General features: G+C 44.6%; 1 protein-coding gene across 3 annotated transcripts in view; it reads left to right on the forward strand.

The window, feature by feature from the left end:
• pus10 (pseudouridine synthase 10) overlaps nt 1-21,997 on the forward strand; it is a 62,227-nt gene extending 40,230 nt beyond the window's left edge. For 2 of the 3 annotated variants that reach the window (XM_033025157.1, XM_033025155.1), the window contains 6 exons: nt 4,225-4,301; nt 4,382-4,437; nt 5,311-5,428; nt 14,688-14,830; nt 18,693-18,792; nt 21,885-21,997. In XM_033025157.1, coding sequence (XP_032881048.1) covers nt 4,225-4,301; nt 4,382-4,437; nt 5,311-5,428; nt 14,688-14,830; nt 18,693-18,792; nt 21,885-21,923 — 533 coding nt within the window. In that variant the 3' untranslated portion in view covers nt 21,924-21,997. The remainder of the gene's footprint in view (nt 1-4,224; nt 4,302-4,381; nt 4,438-5,310; nt 5,429-14,687; nt 14,831-18,692; nt 18,793-21,884) is intronic. The other variant, XM_033025156.1, reaches the window with a different exon arrangement.
• The last annotated feature ends 5,657 nt before the right edge of the window (nt 21,998-27,654 follow it).

Consider the following 27,654-nt stretch of genomic DNA (forward strand, 5'->3'; position numbering starts at 1 on the left):
CTTAAAAGTGTCTCCACTCCTTCTATCACCCCCTCTCTTGTCTCCCCTTCTCTCTCCCCTTCTCTCTCTCCCCACCCCCCTCCGCGCTCTCTAAAGGACTTACTGTACACTGTGCAGCTGTCTTTTACCTTCCTGTTCATCACGGGTGTGAATTTCAGACAGCGCCCCCCCACTTTCCCTGGCCCCCGCCTTTGTGATGTGTGTGTGTGTGTGTGTGTGTGCGGTCGGTAAATCCAGCTCGCGGTTTCATCGCTGACGGTCGAACCGGCTCGAGGTTTTTCAGGCGTGTGCCCTCGAGCTTGAAGGTCGAAGACAGTCGCTGAAATGTTGCGTCAGTGGGACAGGCCCTTCACTGCAGACGTTGAAGGAGCGGAGCATTCTCAAAAAGTACAGCCGGCTCTGTCCCTTCTTGTACAGGACCTCAGCATTCTCGGGCAGTCCAGTTTACTGTCCATATACACTCCAAGGTATTTGTACTCCCTGGTAGACTGCACATCCACACCCTTGATGGAGACAGGGGACAGGGTTATTCCTCTCCTCCTAACGTCCACCATTAACTCCTTAGTCTTGAGGGTATTGAGCTGTAGGTGATTCAGCCCACAACACTCAACAAAGTCGTTGACTACACCTCTGTATTCAGCTTCCCTCCTACACTGATGCAGCCCACAATTGCAGAGTCATCTGAAAACTTCTGCAGGTAGCAGGAGACAGAGTAATATCTGAAGTCCGAGGTGTAGATGATGAACATGAAGAGAGAGAGGACCAGCCCTTGTGGGGCCCCTGTGTTGCTCACTACCATGTCCGAGACACAGTTCTGTAGCCTGACCTAGTGTGGTCCTCCAGTCCAGGACAACAATGGAGCATCCACCTGCATCTTCGTCAGTTTGCTCCCTAGCAGTACAGGCCGGATGTTGTTAAAAGCACTGGAGAAGTAAAAAAACATGACTCTCACGGAGCTCGTTTATTTATTTATATTTATACAAGCGTTATATACCACAGAGCTACTCTAAGAAGATTTCACAGTTTTTACGAAAATAATATGTTTGGCATTAATACACTAGTTATGATGACTGGAAACCAGTGAACTATTGTGAGAGCATTGTTTGCTGGTGTTTTGTTGGCAGTTTAAGCAGCTGAGTTGGACAAGGGGAAAAGTCCACAAATTGTGAATGACTATTTTAGTGATAGCTGTTGGCCAGGAGAGCATAAGAACACTTTAAGGTTTTTAATGCAGTTTTAAAGTGAAGGGGAGAAGATTTAATGGGAATCTGAGGGGTAACTTTTTCACACAAAGGGTGGTGGGTGTACAGAACAAGCTGCCAGAGGAGGTAAAGGTACACAAGAATGCTGGAGAAACTCAGCGGGTGCAGCAGCATCTATGGAGCGAAGGAAATAGGCGACGTTTCGGGCCGAAACCCTTCTTCAGACTGATGGGGGGTGGGGGGGAGAAGGAAGGAAAAAGGGAGGAGGAGGAGCCCGAGGGCGGGGGGATGGGAGGAGACAGCTCGAGGGTTAAGGAAGGGGAGGAGACAGCAAGGGCTAGCAAAACTGGGAGAATTCAACGTTCATGCCATCCGGACGCAAGCAACCCAGGCGGAATATGAGGTGCTGTTCCTCCAATTTCCGGTGTTGCTCACTCTGGCAATGGAGGAGACCCAGGACAGAGAGGTCGGATTGCGAATGGGAGGGGGAGTTCAGGTAGGTTATTGCAGACTGAGCGGAGGTGTTCGGCGAAACGATCGCCCAACCTCCGCTTAGTCTCCCCGATGTAAATCAGCTGACATCTAGAGCAGCGGATGTAGTAGATGAGGTTGGAGGAGATACAGGGGAACCTTTGTCGCACCTGGAACGACTGCTTGGGTCCTTGAATGGAGTCGAGGGGGGAGGTGAAGGGACAGGTGTTGCATTTCTTGCGGTTGCAACGGAAAGTGCCCGGGGAGGGGGTGGTACGGGAGGGGAGGGGGTGGTACGGGAGGGAAGGGAAGAATTGACAAGGGAGTTGCGGAGGGAGCGGTCTTTGCGGAAGGCAGACATAGGGGGAGATGGGAAGATGTGGCGAGTGGTGGGGTCACGTTGGAGGTGGCGGAAATGGCGGAGGATTATTTGTTGTATTTGCCGGCTGGTGGGGTGAAAGGTGAGGACTAGGGGGACTCTGCCCTTATTGCGAGTGCGGGGATGGGGAGAGAGAGCAGTGTTGCGGGGTATGGATGAGACCCTGGTGCGAGCCTCATCTATGTTGGCGGAGGGGAATCCCCATTCCCTGAAGAACAAGGACATTTCCGATGCCCTGGTGTGGAACGTCTCATCCTGGGAACAGATATGGCGTAGGCGGAGGAATTGGGAGTAGGGGATGGAGTCTTTACAGGGGGCAGGGTGGGAAGACGTGTAGTCCAGATAGCCATGTGAGTCAGTTGGTTTGTAGTGTATGTCGGTCAGAAGTCTGTCCCCTGCGATGGAGATGGTGAGGTCAAGGAATGGTAGGGAAGTGTCGGAAATGGTCCAGGTGTATTGGAGTGCCGGATGGAAGTTGGTGGTGAAGTGGATGAAGTCAGTCAGTTGTGTGTGGGTGCAGGAGGTGGCACCAAAGCAGTCGTCAATGTAACGGAGGTAGAGGTCGGGGATGGGGCCCTGGTACGTATTGAACAAGGATTGTTCAACGTACCCGACAAAGAGGCAGGCGTAGCTGGGGCCCATGCGTGTGCCCATAGCTACGCCTTGTGTTTGGAGGAAATGGGAGGAGTCAAACGTAAAGTTGTTGAGGGTGAGGACCAACTCCGCTAGGCGGAGGAGGGTGTCAGTGGCTGGGTATAGGTTGCTCCTCTGGTCGAGGAAGAACCGGAGGGCTTTGAGGCCATCCTGGTGGGGGATGGAGGTGTAGAGTGACTGGACATTCATGGTGAAGATGAGGGGGTGAGGGCCTAGAGAGTGGAATGCGCGGAGGCGGCGGAGAGTGTCTGAGGTGTCTAGAACATAGGTGGGAAGGGATTTGACCAAGGGGGATAGTATGGAGTCAAGGTATGTGGAGATGAGTTCGGTGGGGCACGAACAAGCAGAGACAATGGGTCTGCCGGGAGAGCCGGGTTTGTGGATTTTGGGGAGAAGGTAAAAACGGGCCGTGCGGGGCTGGGGAACGATGAGTTTGGAAGCTTGGTCGGGCAGGGTGTGGGAATTGATGAAGTCGGTGATGGTGCTAGATATGGTGGCCTGGTGCTCGTCAGTGGGGTCATGGTCCAAGGGTAAGTAGGAGGAGGTGTCCGAGAGTTGGCGCGTGGCCTCAGCTTTGTAGAGATCGACGCGCCAGACTACCACGGCACCTCCCTTGCCAGAGGAGGTAGTTGTGGCTGGGACTGCCAGAGGAGGTAGTTGTGGCTGGGACTATCAAAATGTTTAAGAAACAGTTAGACAGGTACATGGATAGGACAGGTTTGGAGGGATATGGACCAAACACGAGTAGGTGGAACTAGTGTAGCTGGGACATTTTGGCCGGTGTGGGCAAGTTGGGCCGAAGGGCCTGTTTCCACACTGTATTACGCGATGACTCAAAATAGACAATAGGTGCAGGAATATGCCATTCGGCCCTTCAAACCAGCACCACCATTCAATGTGATCATGGCTGATCATCCCCAATCAGCACCCCGTTCCTGCCTTCTCCCCATATCCCCTGACTCCACTATCTTTAAGAGCTCTATCTAGCTCTCTCTTGAAAGTATCCAGAGAACCTGGCCTGCACCGCCCTCTGAGGCAGAGAATTCCACAGACTCCTGTTCAAGTAAGTGTCATTTGGTGTGTGGATGCACTAGCAACTTACTATCTCATCTGAAAGGAAACTACTCTAATCGGGCAATGCTGCCTTTGAGCTACGCAGGAAGGTTGGCCTAGATTACTTGCCCATCATAGGTGATGTGGGTGATACAAATGAACAAAGATGGATGTGAGTGACTCAGCTTTTGCATCATTTTGTGATTGGAACACCTCCTTCTTCCCTGTGGCTATCAAACTTTACCACTCCTTCCCCTTCTGTCATGGGGTAGACTGAGTCTGACCCCTCTACCCCCATATCCCCCAAACCTTTCCACTCATCACTTTAATTTCACATTTCATGTATTTTGTGATCAATTCCCCCCCTGGGATAAATTAACTTCTATCATATCATAATTAATAACTTGGATATTTCATCTGTAATGAATGATTGTGTACTGAATATTTCAATTGTGCTTTTTGCAGGTAGACCCTTTGCGATCGAGCTGCTTAACCCACATAGAACATCCTTTCTTCAAAAAGAGATAAAAGAACTTCAGCAGGTGATTGAGCTAAAGAACATGAATTTCCTCGGCACCTCTAGTTGGTTTGCTTATGCGTATAATTTTTGTGCTCTTTATAGAAAATTAATAACTCTACTGATAAAATTCGAGTTCGGGATTTACAGATAGTAACCAGGTAAGCACATCCATTTACATTAGTATCCAAATGTAAATTTAAAATAGATTGCAGAGGGAGTTTATGTGGCTCATCATTGGTGACCCTCGGACTATCTTTGATCGGACTTTACTGGCTTTATACTTGCACTAAACGTTATTCCCTTATCATGTATCTATACACTGCAAATGGCTCGATTAGAATCATGTATTGTCTTTCCGCTGACTGGTTAGCACGCAACAAAAGCTTTTCACTGTACCTCAGTACATGTGACAATAAACAAATTGACTAACTAACTAACATGAATATACTATTCAAAAAAGAGTTACCCAGCTTAATCTCAAATTTCAACACTTAGACTGTGTTCTACAAACTTAGGCTTTTCAAGTCTATATCCAACTCTTTGTTAAATGTGATGAGGGTTCCTGCTTTTACCATCTTTCAGGCAGTGAGTTCCAGACGCCTACCATCTTGTGGGTGAAAGAAACTTCCAATTTTATTTCTGTCTCACCCTCCTATTAATCACTTTAATCTGTGCTCGCAGTTTCTCACCCTTCTGCAAGGGGGATTAGAATTTTCATTTGTACCTTTCAAGGATCCTCATCACATTTAAGCTTTCCCCCTCGCCCTCCCCGTGCCTAAGAAAACAACATGTGGCACAGTGGCGCAGCAGTAGAGTTGCTGCCTTGCAGCGCCGGAGACCCGGGTTCCATCCCGACTACTGGTGCTGTCTGTAAGGATAATCCCATTATTGACCAATGAGGCTACATTTGAGCACCCATTGATGTAGTTTCAATTGTCCAATGGGGTCCTTCACAGAGTCAATATCTTGGCATTTATTTCCTTAATTAATGTTCTCAACAAGTAACTCGTTCCCAATATATGTTCCTTTAGGGAAGCAATAGGACACATGAAGGAAGGTGAAGAAGAGAAGACAAAGTCCTATAGTGCGCTAATTTGGACAGAGAAGCCCATTGAAAGAAATGACATCACATTTCTCCAGGATATAAAGGTACTGCTAAACACAATTGGCACTTAATTTCAGAATTACTTGTTCTACCGGAAATCAAATTTCCGATGTGAGCGCTATGATTCTGGTTCACAGCATTTTACCATGTGTGTCTGAGGCTATCGGGCCTGACCCACTTACGTGACTTTTTCTGCGACTGCTGGCATCCGGCATAGGTCGTTACAGGTCGCCGAAAATTTTCAACATGTTGAAAATCCAGCGGCGACCAGAACAAGGTACGACTCTGTCGCCCAAAGAGTCGTAGCGTCTTACTGGTCGCCGCTGAATTTTCAATATGTTGAAAATTTTCGATGACCTATGACGGGTGCCGGCAGTCGCCGAAAAAGTCGTGTAAGTGGGACAGGCCCTCATGATTTATGCATCTGTGTGAATTATTTTTTATCAGTGGAACCAGTAAAGTAAGACCTGCTGTTTCGTGTGAAATCTGTAAGTGCAACTTTGTGTCTCTAGCAGAGTAAATGCAGTGCCAATCAACTCTGACAACATTGTGTTAATGTTGGTGTGAAATTGAGTGTTTGAACGAATAGCAAACTCTATACAAAAAATGTAAATACATTTTTAATTGAGCCCCCAATGTAAGACATTTTTCTCAGGAAGGCAGGCAGGCAGTACAATAAAGGTTCAGTTATTCAATGTGTATCAGTTAATTAATATGTAGGAAGGAACGACAGATGCTGGTTTACACCAAAGTGTAATCAGGCAGCACCCTCACACCTGATTCTCAGTCTGAAGAAGGGTCTCGACCCAAAACGTCACCTATTCCTTCTACCCAGAGATGCTGCCTGGCCTGCTGAGTTACTCCAGCATTTTGTGTCTTATCTCCAGCTAATTAATTATATCCAGTAATCTGCATGTAGGCTTGGGGTAGGGGGCTCCGGATGTCGGTTCTAAAATGCTGATTGATGCATTTAGATGTCCTCTGAAAACACAACTGGCTAATGGAATAACTGTATATCCAGCCCGGTTAAAATTCCTGAGTATTATAATGTTGAGAAGATGTTAGCACATTATATTTGCACCCTCATTAGGAATTTGAAATGGGCACATTTCCAAAGTAATATGATGAAATAATAGATAATGTCGAAGATAGACACTCAATGACAATATACAGTAGGTCCAGGAGTAGGCCGTTTGGCCCTTCGAGCCAACACCGCCATTCAATGTGATAATGGCTGATCATCCCCCCCCATCAGTACCCCGTTCCTGCCTTCTCCCCATATCCCCTGACTCCGCTATCTTTAAGAGAACTGGCTTCCACCGCCCTCTGAGGCAGAGAATTCCACAGACTCACAACTCTCTGTGAGAAAAAGTGTTTCCTCATCTCCATTCCAAATGGCTTACCCCTTATTCTTAAACTGTGGCCCCCGGTTCTGGACTCTCCCAACATCAGGAACATGTTTCCTGCCTCTAGCGTGTCCAAACCCTTAATAATTTTATATTATTCAATATGATCCCCTCTCATCTTTCTAAACTCCAGAGTGTATAAGCCCAGCTGCTCCATTCTCTCAGCATATGACAGTCACGCCATCCCGGGAATTAACCTTGCAAACCTACGCTGCACTCCCTCAATAGCAAGAATGTCCTTCCTCAAATTAGGGGATCAAAACTGCACACAATACTCCAGGTGTGGTCTCACTAGGGCCCTGTACAACTGCAGAAGGACCTCTTTGCTCCCATACTCAACTCCTCTTGTTATAAAGGCCAACATGCCATTCACTTTGTTCACTGCCTGCTGTACCTGCATACTTACTTTCATTGACTGATGAACAAGGACCCCCAAATCCCGTTGTACTTCCCCTTTTCCCAACTTGATACCATTTAGATAGTAATCTGCCTTCCTGTTTTTGCTACCAATGTGGATAACCTCACATTTATCCACAATCAACTGCATCTTCCTTGCATCTGCCCACTCACCCAACCTGTCCAAGTCACCCTGCATTCTCATAGCATCCTCCTCACAGTTCACACTGCCACCCAGCTTTGTGTCATCTGCAAATTTGCTAATGTTACTTTTAATCCCTTCATCTAAATCATTGATGTATATTGTAAATAGCTACGGTCCCAGCACCGAGCCTTGCAGTACCCCACTAGTCACTGCCTGCCATTCTGAAAGGGACCCGTTAATCCCTAAGCAACTCAGCGGGACAGGCAGCATCGTTGGATAGAAGGAATGGCCATTCCTTCTCTCCAGAGATGCTGCCTGTGAAAAAGCTACTTAACTACTAAACCAGGTTCGCTTCTTAATAAACAGACACCACACAAACTGTTTGGTAGACCAGTTCACAACTTTACTTATTATCGGCCGATGGAAGGGAGGGAGAACTCCAGTCAAGTGACCATTACAGACACTTGACCGTCCTCCGTCCACCTCTCTGAACAACAGAATTACATTGCCTTAAATAGGGTTTTTTTGTCCCCTTAGCACATTTCACAGACATTAGTCATGGTCAGAGGTACAGGAAAAGGTTTCCACAGAATGCATCACATCAAAGGCCTTTTGTTTACATGTTACAAGATAACATTGGCCATTTCGTTTACGACATTTTATCTTTCTACTTCCCTGGTTCCTCTCTCGTCCTTCATAAACATTGGCCATTTGGATAATGCCATTTTATCTTCACAGAGATCACCCTAGCTCTTTCGCTGCTTCCTCGCTGTCATTTGGTCCCTCATAAACATTGGCCATTTGGTTTATGGCATCTTACTTCACAGATATGACTAGCTGTTTCTCTCTTCCTTTCTCGCCTCCTCCCCCATAACATTGGCCATTTGGTTTACGGCATCTTACTTCAAAGAGATCTCTCTAGCTTCTCCTCTCTGCTTGTCACTTGGGAGACAATGTTATAGGATTTATTATCTCACACACCGCAACCTGAGGCAAGCCTAATTTGAGACTAAATATAAGCTGTAAACTAGCCCAGAAGCCAATTTAATATCTTCTTATATTTTTAACTAAAATTCGGCTTCATCATTCCATCCTTTTATCAAAATTTTGATAACAACTACAGTCCTTGCTGAGTACATACGAAAGACCATAAGCATCTCATCAGACAAATTAATAGTACACTAGTAACACAATCAATTCATAGTGGACAATCGTTCCACAAGTCCCTCCAAACATTTTAAATGGCCACCAACCTCCCCCAGACGTGACACTAATAGCACAGGAAAAGGATCATAAAAATTGCTCAGCCTTTATTCGGCTTCGCTTGGAACTCCCCGTGTGCTGGTGTAACTGGTTCATGCTTCTTTTGTGTGGCACTGCATTTGCAACATAACAATGCCCTGTCACAAATATACTGTTTCCTAAAAATACACCAGTGCCTTGGTTGTGGCAAAAACAGGTAGATTTAACTGGCCTTTACAGATCTCTTACTGTCTGTAGTCAGGGTATCTTTGCTGCGCTTGTCATGTTTGACTTCAATCTTGTTTAAAAGGAGGTGTGTACCATCCTTTGAATGTGGGTTAGTCCACAAGCTTGCCAGTCTGAAGAAAGTTCAGTCCATGTGGGCTGGGCCACCCCAGAATAAAGGGAGCATCAATAGCCCATCGTCCTTGTTTCCACAAACTGTTCACAGTCAATCAAATGTATCCAGCGACGATGATCTTCAATCTTTACAGCAGTTCATGTTGTTAGCAACACTTGGTTGTTCTTTTCAATACAGTCTCAATTTTTTCTTGTCCCAGCACCATCATCGTATAGCTTTTATGGCCTTGGTCACTGGTTTCCAGCAAAAACTCCTCCAACTTGGGAATGTAGATCTGGCAAGACATGGGTTAATTGCCGCCCATACATAATTAGTTAATTGCCCAGGGCCTGTAGGTGGCTTCCCCCCACTCTCCAGGGGTGGACACAGCAGCTTTTACTGTATCAATAAAAAGTTGTAAATCTTGTTCCCAGCTGAGTTTCTCCAGCACTTTTGTCTTCCTTTGATCCTCCAGTATCTCAGTTCCTTCTTAACAATTCCCTGTGAACTTATTCTTTAATCCAATTATATCCGAAGAGGCTCTCCCCACCTAAATATTCAATTCTCCAAATATGTTCTCTTCCCCAATCTACTTTATCTTCTCACCTTTCATCCCTCATTGTGAGTTCCCTCAAACCCCCTTTTGTAAGTCATAATACAATTTTTCATCTACCATCATTTCCCTCAAACAGCCCATGCTTCAAAATCTTTTTGTTTGCTTGAAAACAGTAATCTTGCTTCATTTGCATTTTAAAAGACTACCTCTGTTATATCAAAACAATCTTTCCCAAAAGAACTCACTCAGAATCAGTAATCAATAATACATTTTCTTTTTCTCTGTAATTTTGACATTTCCAATCTCATTTAACACTTTAATCGGGATGAGTCTTTTTTAAACTTGGTTCAAAAGATTTATAATCAACCAACACATTTTATCATTCGAGTATAGCTCCGCCCCCCATTCATGCCTGTTTCTTAATGGAGCACACCATAAACTGTCTGTCCAGTTGCATTTTAAAGGACAAACTTCTTAAAGCGACACACAACTTTGCTCATTGCTTTGAATTTCACACATTCCACATACAAAAAACCTTGTTTTACAAGCAGTACATATACAAAAACATTGTTTTACCAGCAGTATATATACAAAAACATTGTTTTACCAGCAGTATATAATATTTCATCTTCAAAGACATCTCTTTGTAATTTACTTTCCCTTTTTCTGACAAGACTTCTGTTTACCAAAATCCTGGTTACCTAACCCTAATTGGACATTGATCCAGATCATGATTAGTCAGACTCCCCTTGACTTTTCAGTCTCCCTAGCTCTTTCCTCATTTCTCCATCAAATTTCCCTTCATCCCCAATTTTTTTATAACATAGTTGCCTGTCAGAAAAAGGATTTACCTCCGGGGTAATTTTGTTTTGCAATCCCCATTGACTCTTTCCACCATCCCAGATGCCTGTGGGTGGTGTACACAGTGAAATTGCTGTCGGATATTAAAATGTGCACATTTTTCCTTATTAATAGTGGTTAAAATGAGGACCATTGTCTGAACTTATGACAGTAGGTAGGCCAAACCTGGGAATAACTTCTCTTAACAACAATGTTACCATAGTTTCAGCAGTATTATTAGTGGTTGGTAGAGCTTCACTCCACCTGCTAAATAAATCTAAAATCACTAAGCAATATTTATAACACTGGGCCCTTGGCATTTCAATAAAATCAATCTGTATACATTCAAACGATCGTGATGGCATTGGCGTCACCGCTGAGGGTATCTTAATTGATTTGCCTGGATTACTTTGTTGGCAAATTTTACATTCAGAGGCCTGCTTCAGTGCCTCTTGCCGGATTTTTGGGTGCCACCACACTCCCAAAATTATCTAACTCCTCATCTTCATTACCAAATAGGGTTGTCGTGCCAGACATGAAGTCTCCTCCAGAGGATTTACCAGTACTGGGTTTATTTTTTACTAACCATCACCTGTTTCTCACCTCCTGTCTGTCTTTTAATTATTTCCTCTTGTTCCTCTGCCCACTGGCATTCTAGTTGCAATAATTTCCATCCTTTCCTAGTGCTATCCCAATTTTCGTAACTCTATCCCTTGTTTACACGCAGTATCCATTCAACTTCAAACTCTATACTCTCCTCATGCTTCTTCACTGCTTCTGCTTCCCATGTTTTAATTCCTTTCTTCCATTTCTTTCCTGCCTTCCTTTCCCATATAAATGTCTCTACATTCCATGTTCCCCCTACTGGCCAGGCATCATCCCCTAACCGTTTGGTCAACTTGTAACTTAACATTCTAAATTTCTTATTATACCTAGGATTCAAATAACACATATGTTGGACTGTTATCCAGAGCATTCCCCATAGATAGATAGAAAGAGAAAGAGAAAGAGAAAACAGACTTCTTAATTCCGAATCGTTCCAAATATATCAACCAGGCCGACCCGCTAAATGAGACCCCAGTTTCTCAATTTGGCTGACTTTTTAACTCTTTAATATACGACCCAAGTGTCTCATCGAGGCCGACTCGCTATCCGAGACCCCCGTTTCTCAACCTGGCAGACGTCTTATCCCTTAAAATAAGCCCCAGGTGCCTCAACGAAGCAAACCCGCTAATCGGGACCCCCGTTTCTCAACCTGGCAGACTCCTTAACTCTTAAAATAAGCCCCAGTACTCAACGAAGCAGACCCGCTATCCGGGACCCCCGTTTCTCAACCTGGCAGACTTCTTAACTCTTTAATATACAACGTCACTTATTTCTCAATCCGACAACTCTTCGGATGTCTCAATAAGCCAGACGCAAACCTCAACCCCCGTATCTCAACCCGACAAATCACGGATGTCTCAACGAGGCCGATGAGCCCTTAGTAGAGAGAGAGAAAAAGAGAGATAGACAGAGAGAGAGAAAGAGAAACCGCTCAAGTCCTTCTTAAAAAGATACACAATTCCTTCTTAAAAATACATACACAATCCCTTCTTAAAAAAAACATATAAAGCCCAACTGGTCTTACCTGTGTCTGTTTCGAAGAACCTCGGCAGGGAACCAATTCAATGTCTGACGAAGGATCACAGATGTTCCCGGGAGTTTCTAGGGAGTCGGTCTTACAAGGGGGCCGATAGAGCTCAGTTATCTCCCTTCCAATCCCGGCAACCTCTGCAACCTCTTGCACATTCAGCTGTTGATGTGGTCCCAGCGAGGCCTGCATAACTACGCCAATGAAAAAGCTACTTTCTTAATTACTAAACCAGGTTCGCTTCTTAATAAACAGACACCACACAAACTGTTTGGTAGACCAGTTCACAACTTTACTTATTATCGGCCGATGGAAGGGAGGGAGAACTCCAGTCAAGTGACCATTACAGACACTTGACCGTTCTCCGTCCACCTCTCTGAACAACAGAATTACATTGCCTTAAATAGGTTTTTTTTGTCCCCTTAGCACATTTCACAGACATTAGTCATGGTCAGAGGTACAGGAAAAGGCTTCCATAGAATGCATCACATCAAAGGCCTTTTGTTTACATGTTACAAGATAACATTGGCCATTTGGTTTACTACATTTTATCTTTCTACTTCCCTGGTTCCTCTCTCGTCCTTCATAAACATTGGCCATTTGGATAATGCCATTTTATCTTCACAGAGATCACCCTAGCTCTTTCGCTGCTTCCTTGCTGTCATTTGGTCCCTCATAAACATTGGCCATTTGGTTTATGGCATCTTACTTCACAGATATGACTAGCTGTTTCTCTCTTCCTTTCTCGCCTCCTCCCCCATAACATTGGCCATTTGGTTTACGGCATCTTACTTCAAAGAGATCTCTCTAGCTTCTCCTCTCTGCTTGTCACTTGGGAGACAATGTTATAGGATTTATTATCTCACACACCGCAACCTGAGGCAAGCCTAATTTGAGACTAAATATAAGCTGTAAGCTAGCCCAGAAGCCAATTTAATATCTTCTTATATTTGTAACTAAAATTCGGCTTCATCACCTGTCCCACTGAGTTACTCCAGCATTTTGTGTCTTATCTTTGGTGTAAACCAGCATCTCCAGTTCCTTCCTACATAATTCATAATGCCATCAGGTCTGGAGAGATAACTGGTTATTTATGACATTTCAAAGAGAAAAATCCAAAAGAGAGGGATAGGTAGAACAGCTTTTTATAATTTTAACCAGAATAGATATCCACTTGTTACATTAGCCATTTGTGATTTCATAGGACATCTAAAATTGCATTGCAAGATGGAGTACTATCTTCTAATAGTATGATTAGCAAATTGCTGTAAAAATGAAATTAGTCAGATCCCCTATCTGCAATGCTTGATATATTCTGTACAGTCTTTCTGAAACATGACCGTTCAGAATACAGGAGTGACAAATGGGAATGGTCTAGCATGGCATGAATGTCTGTCAGTCTCGGAGTTGCTAGGAGATGCATATTTCTGTTTTGCTTTGTGAATTGTAAATGTTGTTATCTCTGTAAACTGTTCAAGTGCATACACCTTTATTCCCTTAACGAGGGAGCCCCATTTAATTGTTTCGAAAGCTAATCTGGGTTTTTCTGCTGACATGTAAACTTCAGAATCAATCCATCAAGTATCAAGGGACTAGGGTTATTATTAAATGGGAACAAGTCAGCCTGAAACTTTAATCCCAGTGGATCAAATTATCCGGGCACAATGGAGATTTCAGTTGTAAAAATGGGTTTGTTTGGAAGTATTCCTAATGTGCAAAATGAATAGAACTGTGTGGCGATGGATAGCTATCAAACCAAGCAATTGTTCATCTTGTAAAATTTAAAATATATTCATACATTTTGCAAGGGTTATTTTCTAAAGGACAGTTTCTTAAATGGTTTAAGAAGCAGATGCTGGAAAATCGAAGGTAGACAAAAATGCTGGAGAAACTCAGTGGGTGCAGCAGCATCAATGGAGCGAAGGAAATAGGCAACGTTTCGGGCCGAAACCCTTCTTGCAATGGTTATTGATTATCCTAGATTGGATCTAGGAGTGTAGGTGCATGGTTCCTTGAAGGTGGTAGGTAGGTGGTCAAAAAAGCTTTTGGCACTTTGGACTTCATCAGTCAGAGTACTGAGTATAGAAGTCGGGAGGTCATGTTGCAGTTGTATAAGACGTTAGCGAGGCCGTATTTAGAATATTGTGTTCAGTTCAGGGCACCATGTTATAGGAAAGATATTGTCAAGCTCGAAAGGGTTCAGAAAAAATTATGAGGATGTTGCCAGGACTAGAGGGTCTGAGCTATAGGGAGAGGTTGAGTAGGCTGGGTCTCTATTCCTTGGAGCGCAGGAGGATGAGGGAGGATCTTATCAAGGTGTATAAGATCATGAGAGGAATAGATCGGGTAGATGCACAGATTCTCATGCCCAGAGTAGGGGAATTGAGGATCTGTGGACATAGGTTCAAGGTGAAGGGGAAAAGATTTGATAGGAATCAGAAGGGTAACTTTTTCACACAAAATGTGGTGGGTGTATGGAACAAGTTGCCAGAGGAGGTAGTTGAGGCTGGGACTCTCTCGGTGTTTAAGAAACAGTTAGACAGTTACATTGATCGGACAGGTTTGGAGGGATGTGGACCAAATGCAGGCAGGTGGGACTAGTGTAGATGGGACAAGTTGGCCGGTGTGGACATGTAGGGCGAAGGGCCTGTTTCCACATTGTGTCGCTCTATGACCCTATTGTCTGCTTTTGTATTAAAACAGCTTCTAAGATGTGAAATGTAGCGATTTTTTGCATGTCTACAGGACCTAAAGATTGATCAGAAGACGCCACTGCGAGTTCTTCACCGAAGACCTCTGGCTGTAAGAATACGGGTCATACACAACATGAAAGTAGAGTATATAGATCAACATAATTTCCGTCTGTATTTGAAGACTCAGGCTGGATCGTATCTTTTTTTTAAAAATGTGTTTGCATAATAATAAAGCAAAAGATGTAACTTTTTCAAAACTGACTTTTCCCCCTATGAGAACGTAAGACAGTGCTGTATTAGTCTCACCGATCAGTACAGATCTAGCAAAGTATAGCTGGGAAACTGTGAGGGACTGTGGATCATCAACAACAACAGAAATTTTAGTTTAGTTTAGAGATACAGCGCGGAAACAGGCCCTTCGACCCACCGAGTCTGCACCGACCAGCGATCCCCGCACATTAACACAATACTACACGCACAAGGGATATCTTTTACATTTACCAAGCCAATTAACCTACAAATCTAGACGTCTTTGGTGTGTGGGAGGAAACCGAAGTTCTTGGTGAAAACCCACGCAGGTCACGGGGAGAACTTCGTACAGACAGCACCCGTAGTTGGGATCAAACCCGAGTCTCCAGCGCTGTATTCGCTGTAAGGCAGCAACTCTACCGCTGCGCCACCGTGACTGCCATGTACAATACTGTAAATAGGCACAAAATGCTGGAGTTTTGTGAGTATCTTTTTGTGTCTATCTTAGTGTCCATGTTAGTTTCTCCAGCATGTTGTGTCTATCTTCAGTGTAAAACAGCATCGGCAGTTCCTTCCTACACTGTACAATACTGTAGTCTCTAACCCAATGGCTTGATCGTAAAGAAGAGGGTCTCGACCCAAAACGTCACCCGTTCCTTCTATTCAGAGATGCTGCCTGTGTTACTCCAGCATTTTGTGTCTATCTTAATCTGTAATCCAATGGCTTGATTGTAAAGGAAAAATTGCCTTGGTTCTATGAGTGAGGAGTATTGAAGGTAGGCTGTGAACAGCACCAGAACACCTCTAATTGAGGAACCAAATTGGTGAAACTAATCGAACCTAAACAACAAAACGCCTTGCAATAAACAGAGCAAACTGATCCCACACCCAACATATCCTGCAGTTGTGCAGGGTCTTGGTGAGACCACACCTGGAGTATTGCGTACAGTTTTGGTCTCCTAATTTGAGGAAAGACATTCTTGCCATAGAGGGAGTACAGAGAAGGTTCACCAGACTGATTCCTGGGATCTCAGGACTTTCATATGAAGAAAGACTGGATAGACTCGGCTTGTACTCGCTAGAATTTAGAAGATTGAGAGGGGATCTTATAGAAACGGACAAAATTCTTAAGGGGTTGGACAGGCTAGATGCAGGAAGGTTGTTCCCGATGTTGGGGAAGTCCAGAACAAGGGGTCGCAGTTTAAGGATAAGGGGGAAATCTTTTAGGACCGAGATGAAAAAAACATTTTTCACACAGAGTGGTGAATCTCTGGAATTCTCTGCCACAGAAGGTAGTTGAGGCCAGTTAATTGTCTATATTTAAGAGGGAGTTAGATGTGGCCCTTGTGGCTAAAGGGATCAGGGGGTATGGAGAGAAGGCAGGTACAGGATACTGAGTTGGATGATCAGCCTTGATCATATTGAATGGCGGTGCAGGCTCGAAGGGCTGAATGGCCTACTCCTGCACCTATTTTCTATGTTTCTATCCGCAGTGGACCTGTGAATGATCGTGGATAATTAAACAGCTAACTGGAGCAGGAGGCTCCAAGAACATCCCCATCTTAAACAATGGCATTGGCCAGCATGTGACTGCTGATAACTGGACTGAAGCCTTTGCAAATATTGTTTGATCCATCTCGGCTTCCTTGTCAAACCTCCCTATCATCACTCAAGGCAGTGTTCTATTTGGCTATTTGAGTTTTATTGGTCCACTCAACTGGCATCCCATTCACCATCTTCAGCACTCTTCCCCTCTCCCACCTGCACACCATACCTGCAGAGTGTGCCTGCCCGTAATTCCTCTCAGTCCGTTCTATTGGATAAGGTCAAAGGGAATAGGAGTAGAATTAGGCCATTCGGCCCATCGGGTCCACTCTGCCATTCAATCATGGCTGATCTATCTCTCTCTCTCCTAATCCCATTCTCCTTCCTTCTCCCCATAACCTCTGACACCTGTACTAATCGAGAATCTATCTATCTCTGCCTTAAAAAATATCCATTGAATTGGCCTCTACAGCCTTCTGTGGCAAAGAATTCCACAGATTCACCACCCTCTGACTAAAGAAATCTCTCCACATCTCCTTCCTAAAAGAATGTCCTTTAATTCTAAGGCTATGACCTCTAGTCCTAGACTCTCCCACTAGTGGAAACATCCTCTCCACATCCACTCTATCCAAGCCTTTCACTATTCTGTATGTTTCAATGAGGTCCCCCCTCATTCTTCTAAACTCCAGCGAGTACAGGCCCGGTGCCGTCAAACGCTCATCATAGGTTATCCTACTCATTCCTGGGATCATTCTTGTTAACAGCGTTTGAACGTGGCTGACACCAGACTCCGGAAAACGGTGGACACAAAACGCTGGTGTAACTCAGCAGGGCAGGCAGCATCTCTGTCCCGTTGAGTTACTCCAGCACTTTGTGCCTATCTTCAGTGTACAGCAGTTCCTTCGCACGCATTCTGAAAAAAAGATGCTCTGCCTAGTTTTGCCATTGAGGTTATTAAGCACGTGGAGGAATAGATTTGAGACGTGTTCAAAGCTTGAAAGTTGTAACATCCCCACTGGTGTCGGAGAGTCTCTGGTCCATGCCAACTCAAGGTGGAGATGGGCCTCGAACAAACTGATACATACTCTGAAGATAGACACAAAAAGCTGGAGTAACTCAGCGGGCCTGAAGAAGAATCCGAAGAAGGGTCTCGACCCGAAACGTCGCCTATTCCTTTTCACCAAAGATGCTGTGTTACTCCAGCTTTTTGTGTCTATCTTCAGTTTAAACCAGCATTCTGCTGTTCGTTCCTACACACCTGAAACATCCTCAATCCCGTGACAGCTTTGCGTGGAAGGAGACAAGAACTTCCTCTCTAAGGAGTTCCTTCATGCACGGGCCTCGGAGAATCCACAGCAATAATAGTGGCCCCTGTGAAACCAATGCAAGAGACCTGGCCTCGCGAACGGAAAAGTGCTTTATCGCTCTTCCTCGCCACCAAAGCAGGAAAAAAACCTGAAGATTTAAAAAATAATGAAATATAGGGAGAACTTTTATGGCAAGACATTTAGTTTTCCAGGTGGGGAATGCTGCTGGTCGAGACCTCTGTTCTGTGCTATGTTTGGATCGAGCAATGTTTATATTGGACTGATCTTAGTACATTATATGTCCCTGCTCCTTTCCTGCTTGGAAAAGCTTTTCCGTTGAACACAACCTATTTTATGTTCTAGATAAAACAAACACCTGCGTGGCTTTTCCCCGGAAGTTCTGGTTTCCTCCGACACTCCAAACTATGGTGGCGCAGTGGTAGAGTTGCTGCCTTACTGCACCAGAGACCCGGTTCAATCCTGACTACGGGTGCTTGTCTGTATAGAGTTTTACCTTCTCCCCATGACTGTAGTTTTCCCCGGGTGCCCCGGCTTCCTCCCACATTCCTAAGACGTTTGGGTTTGTAGGTTAATTGGCTTCAGCAAAGGTTATAATTTGTCTCTGGGTTGCAGGATAGTGTAAGTGCATGCTCATTTCACTCCACATCTCGTATGTGTATGTGACGAATAAACTTGACTTGACGATCGCTGGTTGGCATGGACTCGGTAGGATGACGGGCCTGTTTTCTGCGTCGTATCTCTAAACTACTAAAAAATGGACTCCATTTAGACTGTAATTGTTTGATCAATTATCAGACAAATGGCAAATACTGAATGGCTCTGCTGAGTCCTCTTGAAAGTCAGGAAGTTTCATACTGATTACATTAATGCTAGCATTCAGTAATTGTAACCATATTCTGTTGAATAGTAGATTTGTTCCTCAACTATCCCATTAGCTATGTTAAAGAGTTTGTACATGGAGACTTTGGACGTACAAAGCCGAATCTTTGCACGCTAATGAACACAACAGCAGACATTCTTGAACTCGATGTGCTGGTGAGTATCATTTCTATTATTTGTACTTTTGTTGGAAGCCAATCAGAAAAATCCGCATTATTTTGGGGATGGTCTTCAAGTTCAATGCTTTGCCAGAAACGGAACCCTATTTCTAACATCAATTATACTTTGAGTATTTTTGAGCTGTGGATTGCTGTTAATTTTTCAAAATGAGAGTCAGCTGGTTCAAATTGCGTATGTTGAGCAGTACGAGACAGATGTTGCATTGCGGCACTTCATGTACTAGAGATATTGTAGTTGTTCTTATGAAGGAAATGCCGTAGCACATGTGTGGCTGGTAAGTGATACAAAGGGCAAGTTTATGGGTCTGATAATAGCTCTCAGACACTTGAAAGGACCTCTCATGGGTTAAGTATTCCCAATCTACAATCCACCTCATTGCACTCTTTGTTTAGCTTGCCCTTTCTCAGTACTGTAGTTGTAACTGTTTATTTTATACATTACCCATGTGGTATAATTTGACTGGGCAGCACATGAAACAAATGTTTCTAAGACCATAAAGCATAGGAACAGAATTAGGCAATTCAGCCCGTAGATTCTACTCCACCATTCGATCATGGCTGATCTATTTTTTTTTCCCCTCAACACCATTCTCCTGCCTTCTCCCCACAACCTTTGACGCCCTTACTAATCAAGACCCTATCGATCTCTGCCTGGAAAATACTCAATGTTCGGCCTCCTTAGCCTTCTGTGGCAATGAATACCACAGATTCACCGCCCTCTGGCAAAATAAATTCCTCCTCGTCTCCATTTGGCAGGTATGTCCTTTTATTCTGTGGCTGTGCCCTCTGGTTCTAAACTCCTCCATTCTATCCAGGCCTTCCATTAGCTGGTAGGTTTCAGTGAGATCCCCCTCATCCTTATAAACTCCAGTGAGTAAAGGCGCAGTGCCGATAACCTCTCCTCCAACATTAACCCGATCATCTCCGGGATCATCCTCGTAAACCTTCTCTGGACTCTACACAACATCAGCACATCCTTCCTCAGATATAGGGCCCAAAACTGCTCACAATATTCCAAATGTAGCCTCACATGTGCCTGATAAAGCCTCAGAATTACATCCTTGCTTTTATATTCTAATAATCCCCTCAAAATGAATGCTAGCCTTGTATTTGCCTTCCTTACTGCCGAATCGACCTGCAAATTAATCTTTTGGTAATCCTCCCAAGTCCCTTTGCACCTCTGATTTTTGAATCCTCTCCCCATTTAGAAAATAGTCCACACCTTTATTCCTTCCATTGAAGTGCATGACTGAATACTTTGCTACACTGTATTCCATTCGCCACTTCTTTGCCCACTCTCCCAACCTGTCCATGTCCTTCTGCAGCCTCCACAGTTCCTCAACACTACCTGCTCTTCCACCTATCTCTGTATCATCCGCAAACTTGACCACAAAGCCATCAATTCCCTCATCCAGATCATTAACATATAACGTGAAAAGCAGCGGACACAGCACTGACCCCTGCAGAACACCACTAGTCACTGGCAGCCAACCATAATAGACCCCCTTTACTCCCGCCCTTTGCATTCTGCCAGTCAGACAACTTTCTATCCACGAAAGTGCCTTGCCTCTAATACCGTGGGCTCCTATCTTGTTCAGCAGCCTCACACATGGCACCTTATCAAAGGCCTGAAAATCCAAATAAACACCATCCACTGACTCTCCTTTGTCTATCCTGCTTCTTACTTCCTCAAAAACCTCCAACAGATTTGTCAGGCAAGATCTCCCCTTAACAAAACTATGCTGACTTCCGCCTATTTTATCGTGTTCTTCCAAGTACCTGAAATCCTAATCCTTAATAATGGACTCTAAAATTACTCCAACCACAGAAGTCAGACTAACTGGCCTATAATTTATTTTCTTTTGCCTCGCTGCCTTCTTGAGGAGCGGAATTACATTTGTGATTTTCCATTCCTGACACTATTCCATTCTTGAAAGATCATTGCTGATGCCTCCGCAACCTCGACATCAACCTCTTGTAGAAGCCTGAGGTGTAGTACATCTGCCCCATTCTCCTCAGTAATACTGACTGAACTCACTTCTGCTCCCTGACTTTTGAATTTCTGGCCGTTTGCTGGTGTTATCCTCTGTGAAAATTACATTAAAAAACATGTTCTTGACTTCTTAACTCAGTTCATCTGCCATTTATTTGTTCCTCATTACTACCTCTCCAGCATCATTCACCTGCCTCTATTGTACTCCGTATATCTATATTCTTTTATATCTGTGAAAACTTTTATTTTTATATTGTTGGTTTGCCTACCTTCATCTTTTCTCCCCTTATTGGCTTTTTAGCTGCCTGCTATTGGTTTTTTTAATGCTTCCTGATCCTCCAGCTTCTCACTAATCTTTGCTAATGTGCTAATATGCCTTGTCTTTTAGTTTTATGCTGTCTTTGACACCTGCCTTGGTCACCTCCTCTTAGAATCTTCCTCTTTATGATGAAGATATGCTGCATCTTTTGACTTCCAGAAATACCCGCCATTGCGGTTCCACCGTAATTCCTGCTGGGGTCCCTTCCAGTCCGCTTTAGCCAGCTCGTGCCTCCGTAGTTGCCTTTACTCAACAGTAACACTGATGCGTACGATTTCAGCCTCTCCCTCTCAAATTGCATGTTGAATTCTATCATATTATGCCATTTGCCAAAGGAGGGGGGCTGTCTTTTTAACTGACAACAAAAATGTGTCTTGTTTGTTCCTTGAGAACGTTTTGCTCTTTAAGGGCAGAATCTGTTCTCTGCTCAGCAACTCCTTGGATGATATAATAAGACCCGTTTTGGAAATCTGGATGCAAAAACTAGGAGAGGCTAACAGCGTTGTAACATCCCATTTTTAAAGGTGGACAAAAATGCTGGAGAAACTCAGCGGGTGAGGCAGCATCTATGGAGCGAAGGAAATAGGCAACGCTTCGGGTCGAGACGCTTCTTCGCTGCTTTGAGAACTTTTATATCTGACATCATTTGTAAAAGCTAATAATCTATTAGTGGTAGTCAGTACATTGTGCAGATTCTGTAATGTTGATTGTGTTAAATACTGTTATGGTGAAACATGTTCTCTTTTCATTTCTTCAGTCTGTAGATATTGACTGGCCTCCTAAATTGGATGAATGAAGTTTATGCAACTGCTGGATAATCGTGCCCGGTTAAAGCTACAGCCAAAAAAAACATTAAATATATAATTGGAACTGGTTTGTTTTCATAATTAAAAAAAATAAATGTTTATTAGCGGAGGTTGCAGGTGGTTGCCGGAGGTTGCAGGTAGTGGAAGCAGGTAAGGAGACTGACAAAAACCTCCGGGAACCGCACGGAAATCTTGGGTGGGACACAAAGTCTCCAGAGGTTTCCGTTCAGGTTTCCTAAGTGGGACAGGGGCATTATGCATTCTTCACAATTTGCACTGAGCGTTCTGCTGCTCCATTTGAAGCAGGATGGTATGGAGCGACTAGCGTGTTTTACACCATTCCCTTTCATGAATTGTGCAAACTCTTGTGAACAGAATTGAGGTCCGTTATCAGACACAATTTCCTCTGGAAATCCATAGGGATGCAAACAATCCTCGTAAAATGTCTATCGTTTTGCTGGATGTCATTTTGTTCATCGGAAAAACAACCCACTTGGAGTGACTATCAATCACAATGAACAATTGTTGTCCCTCTAATTCTGCAAAGTCAACGTGTAATCTTTGCCACACTCTAGCCGGCCATTTCCATGGCTGTAGCGGTACTGTTGGTTAAATCTTTCCAACTGCTTGACATGTGCTACACTCTTTCACCATTTGTTCTATGTCCTTACCTAGACCAGGCCACCATAGATAGCTTCTAGCCAGACACTTTGTTAGACACATTCCCAAATGCTGATCATGAAGATCCCCTAGCAATTTTACTCCATATTTTTCAGGGATTACCACTCTCGCTCCCCACATGACACAACATTGGTCGCCTGAGAGTTCATTCTAACGTACAAAGAATGGTTTCAGTTCTGCCTCTGAATCCAACAATTTGTTTGGCCATCCATTTGTAACATACTCCTGCACTCTTGACAAAAGTCCGTACGTGCGAGTAGCCTTCCGAATGTCCCCTGATGTGATAGGTAATAAGACACATTCTCTCTGTTTGGGGTAACCACCGATTCCAAAGGTAATCTAGACATGGCATCAGCATTGTTGTGCTCTGCTGCCTTACGATACTGAATATCATACTGGTATGCAGACAATATCAATGGCCATCTTTGCATTCGGGCTGCTGCCAGAGTTGGTATGTGTGCTTTTGGATTTAGGATCACTGTCAACAGCTTGTGATCTGTCTCGAATACAAACCTTCTACCATACATTTGTGAAACCTAACGCCAAAAATCAATGCAAGAGCCTCTCGCTCTATTTGCGCATAATGTCTCCTACTGGCATTGAGTGTTCTAGACGCAAATGCTATTGGCCTCTCCTCTCCGTTTTTTAGCACAAGAGAGATCACATCATCAACACCGTATGGTGAAGCATCAGATGCTAACTTCATTGTCTTATTTACATCATAATGAACAAGCATTGTACTCTCTGCCAACTGAGCTTTACACGACTTGAAAGCTTGGTCACATTCACGTGCCCACTTCCACGGTACATCTTTTCTCAAAAGCTCGTTCAAGGGATGTAAACAGGTGGACAGATTTGGCACTAACTTCCCATAATAATGCACTAATCCTAAAAAGGATCGGATCTCAGAGATGTTTCTGGGTGTGGGTGCGTTCTTGATCGCATCAACTTTACCCTTGGTGGGGTGTAGACCATCCTTGTCTATCTTATGACCCAAGTACTCTACCGAGTTCTGAAAGAACTCACACTTCTGTGCCTTCACTCTTACACTGTGTGTCTCAAGGCATTTGAGTACCTCTTCCAACCTTTCATCATGTGTCTCCCTGTCAGGGGCTGAGATGAGGATGTCATCCAAGTAACACACCACACCTTCAATTCCCTCTAGAATGTGTGTCATCACCCCTTGAAAAATCCCTGGGGCTGATGATATGCCAAATGGGAGCCTATTGAACTGAAACAATCCCAAATGCATCATTCCCACATCACCCCGATCCTGGCCTCTCTCCACTGGCTCCCTGTGCGGTTCCGTATACATTTCAAGACCCTCCTCTATGTCTACAAAGCCCTCAATGGTCTTTCCCCCTCCTACATTAAAAGTCTTCTCACCCATCACTCCACCTCCAGGTCCCTCAGATCGGCCGACTTGAGGCTGCTGAATATCCCGCGGTCTAGGCATAAGCTTAGGGGCGACCACGCCTTTGCGGTTGCAGCCACTAGACTGTGGAACAGCATCCCCCTTCCCATCAGAACTGCCCCCTCCATCGACTCCTTTAAGTCAAGACTAAAATCTTATCTATACTCCCAAGCCTTTCCTGACGTCCACTGAGCGAGGACTATATGTATATATGTATGTAGTTTGTTTGTTTACACTATTCTTATAAATGTAAAGCACTTTGGCCAACGAGAGTTGTTTTTTAAATGTGTTATATAAATTAATTTGACTTGACTTGATAGTCAGCTTGGATTTAGATTTGCCATCTACATCTAACTGCAATTAGGCATTAGTCAAGTCCATTTTTGTGAAGTCTTGACTGCCTGTGAGGGTGCTGAACAAAGCCTCTGCCGTTGGTAGGGTATCTGGTATGCTACCTTCAAGTACCTGGTTTACGGTTACCTTATAATCCCCACAAAGTCTAACACTACCATCGGGTTTAGGTACAACTACAATGGGTGTTGCCTGTTGTACTTCGTGGTCCGGTATCTGTTATACCATTGTTGTGACTCTAGAATGACCACAAGTAATTAGGGGTTTGAAGCTGAGCATAAATCAAGGCTCTGTTTATTTCACGGCCATCTGGAACCAGTGCCCGCCCATATTACGTCATTCCCACATATACATGTTGCTATGCGGGCAAACAAAGTAGTCCTTGCAATATCACAACATAGGTTGGGATGGATTGGACCAGAGGGGATAGGATGGAGTTGAGGTTTGTGGGAATTAATTTGGTGGGACATGAACAAGCAGATACAATGGGTCTGCCAGGACAGTTCTGTTTGTCGATTTTGGGGAGAAGATAAAATCGGGCCGTGCGAGGCTGGGGAGCGATAAGGTTGGAGACTTTAGAGGGCAGGGAGCCGGAAGTAATAAAATCAGAAATGGTGTGTGATATTATGGTCTGGTGCTCGTCTGTGGGGTCATGGTCCAAGGATAAGTAGGAGGAGGTGTCTGAGAGTTGTCACCTGGCATCAGCCTAGTAGAGGTCAGCGTGCCAGACTACCACGGCACCTCCCTTGTCGGTGGGTTTGATTATCAAGTCGGGGTTGTTGCAGAGTGAGTGGAGGGCTGTACATTCAGGGGGGGAGAGGTTAGAGTGAGACGGGAGTGGAAAAGTTGAGGTGGTTGATGCCCTGCAGGCAGTTGGAAATAAAAAGGTTCTAAAGGAGGTAGAGGGCTATCCCAGGGGAGTCCAAGAGGAGGGGGCCCGTTGGAAACGGGAGAAGAGGTCATCATTGGGTGGTGATGACATCCCATAGAAAAAGGAGCGGAGATGGAGGCGATGGAAGAAGAGCTCTACATCGTGGTGGACCCGGAACTCGTTGAGGTGGGGACGGAGGGGAACAAAGGTGAGACCTCTGCTGAGGACAGACCGTTCGGTATTGGAAAGGAGGAGGTCAGGGTGGATAGTGAACACACGGCATGGATGGGGGTTGGGGTTGGAGGAAGGCAGGTGAGTAGATGGAGGCCGAGACAATGTCTAGTGGGGGAGGATGGTGGGTGTTCAGGGAGGAGGGGGGCATGAGGACTATTATATGGGTGGGGAGTAGCTGGGGCCACCTGGTTAAAAGGGGGAGGTCAAGTCAAGGAGTGTTGGTGGAAGGACCGGTCTGGAAGCGGACAAGTTTGTGGTCCTTGGTCGAGTCCAGGTAGGCGAGGAAGCGTTTGGTGAGGGCATGGATCTGCCGTTGAATGAAGTACAGTTGGGGTCCATTACAGGTGTGGGTGAGTGAGGCCCGGAGCTGTGGGAGAGTCGGAGCGAGGGCCTGCTGGTGCCGGCGCATCGCAGCCAGTGTAGAACGCAGGGCACGGATACAGGAGAACTGTTGCGAAAAGCGGCAGGTCGACCGTCGGTACCTATAGGGGCCGAACTGTGATGTCTGGAACCGGAGCTGGAATACACGAGGTAAAAGATGGAGGCGCAGCCAAGTCCCGAGAAAACAAACGTCAGGAGAGCTGCGGTGAATTCCCTCGGCACGTAGTAAGGACGGCACTTCACGCAACTACTTTCACTTTTAATATTGTCCTATCAGGAACACATGACAATAAACTCTCTTGAATCTTGAATCAACACTTTCACCAGGTGAATCATCGAACATCAAGGCAGGCCACAAATGATGCCAGCATTTATTTAGTGTTGTCGTTTGCACCTTCTCCCAGATACTACCAATCAACCAAAGCATGTTTTTCGTGTTATATTCTTCAATAAATAAATGTCTCTACAGGCTTGCCAGCTTGCCAGCATTGACCATATCTAAGAAGAAGATATGTCTGAAGATAAGTCTGAAGCAGGGTTTCGGCTTGAAATGTTGCCTATTTCCTTCGCTCCATAGATGCTGCTGCACCCGCTGAGTTTCTCCAGCTTTTTTGTGTACCTTTGACCATATCTAACATGTGTTACCTGAAAAGTGAGCGATACATAGCTTTCATAGAGCATTGGTCTTGGGACTGGATAAGGGATGTACACTTGGTGAATACACTGCATGAACATTTTTCTTGCACAGGAGTTTAGCTCTGGGGTGAGCTGAACAGTTGTCAAGATGAAGAATTTACCAATATTCAGGCAGTCCTACAGCGGTGCTCGGGCTTCAGCCACAGAATACATTTCAAACCATTTGAAGGTTAAAAAGTCGAGCATTTTTAAATATTTACCGAGGGTTTTGGGATCTGGAAGTTCGTCAAACAATAATTCTGGCTTGATATCCTAGCAAACGAGGAAACACTTTTTCTCACAGAGTTGTGAGTCTGTGGAATTCTCTGCCTCAGAGGGCGGTGGGGGCAGGTTCTCTGGATGCTTTCAAGAGAGAGCTAGATAGGGCTCTTAAAGATAGGGGATATGGGGAGAAGGCAGGAATGGGGTACTGATTGGGGATGATCAGCCATGATCACATTAAATGGCGGTGCTGGCTCGAAGGGCCGAATGGCCTACTCCTGCACCTATTGTCTATTGTAAAATCAGATTTTTGTCCGATTTAACAAAAAAAAAAATATATTGATGTTTTACCATGGATTGCCTCCAATCGTGTGGGTAATCGAGCCACTTTTAATTGCACATTATGTCACGGGCATCCATTTATTTATTTATTTATTTATTTCCTATCACCAGTGGTTTATATTTGTATGAGCCTGGTGCGCTTGAGCATGCTCACTGAGATGGTAACTTTGCTTAGATTGTTTGAATCCTCTCTCCATCCTCTGCCGTTGGTGTCCTTCGCAGCATGGATTGCCAATATAATGCAGTTTCATCTGCTTTGTAGACTTGCTCGGGACGGAGGTGCTTGTTAGCTATGACTTGGCGAATTCATCCACATACTCGCAGCTCCTTCATGGTCTGCAGGTAGTTTTCGACCACACACTTTACTCATGGCATTTTCAATGTCACCAATTAAGGTACAGTGATATTCGTATTACTTATCCATGATGCTTGTTAAACCTTTGAAACCATCTTTCAATATTGTCACACTTGTGTGCCTCCACTATCTTTAAGAGCTCTGTCCAACTCTCTTGAAAGCATACAGGGAATTGGCCTCCACTGCCTTCTGAGG

Source organism: Amblyraja radiata, chromosome 8 (assembly GCF_010909765.2).
Source record: "Amblyraja radiata isolate CabotCenter1 chromosome 8, sAmbRad1.1.pri, whole genome shotgun sequence".
Taxonomy (NCBI): domain Eukaryota; kingdom Metazoa; phylum Chordata; class Chondrichthyes; order Rajiformes; family Rajidae; genus Amblyraja; species Amblyraja radiata.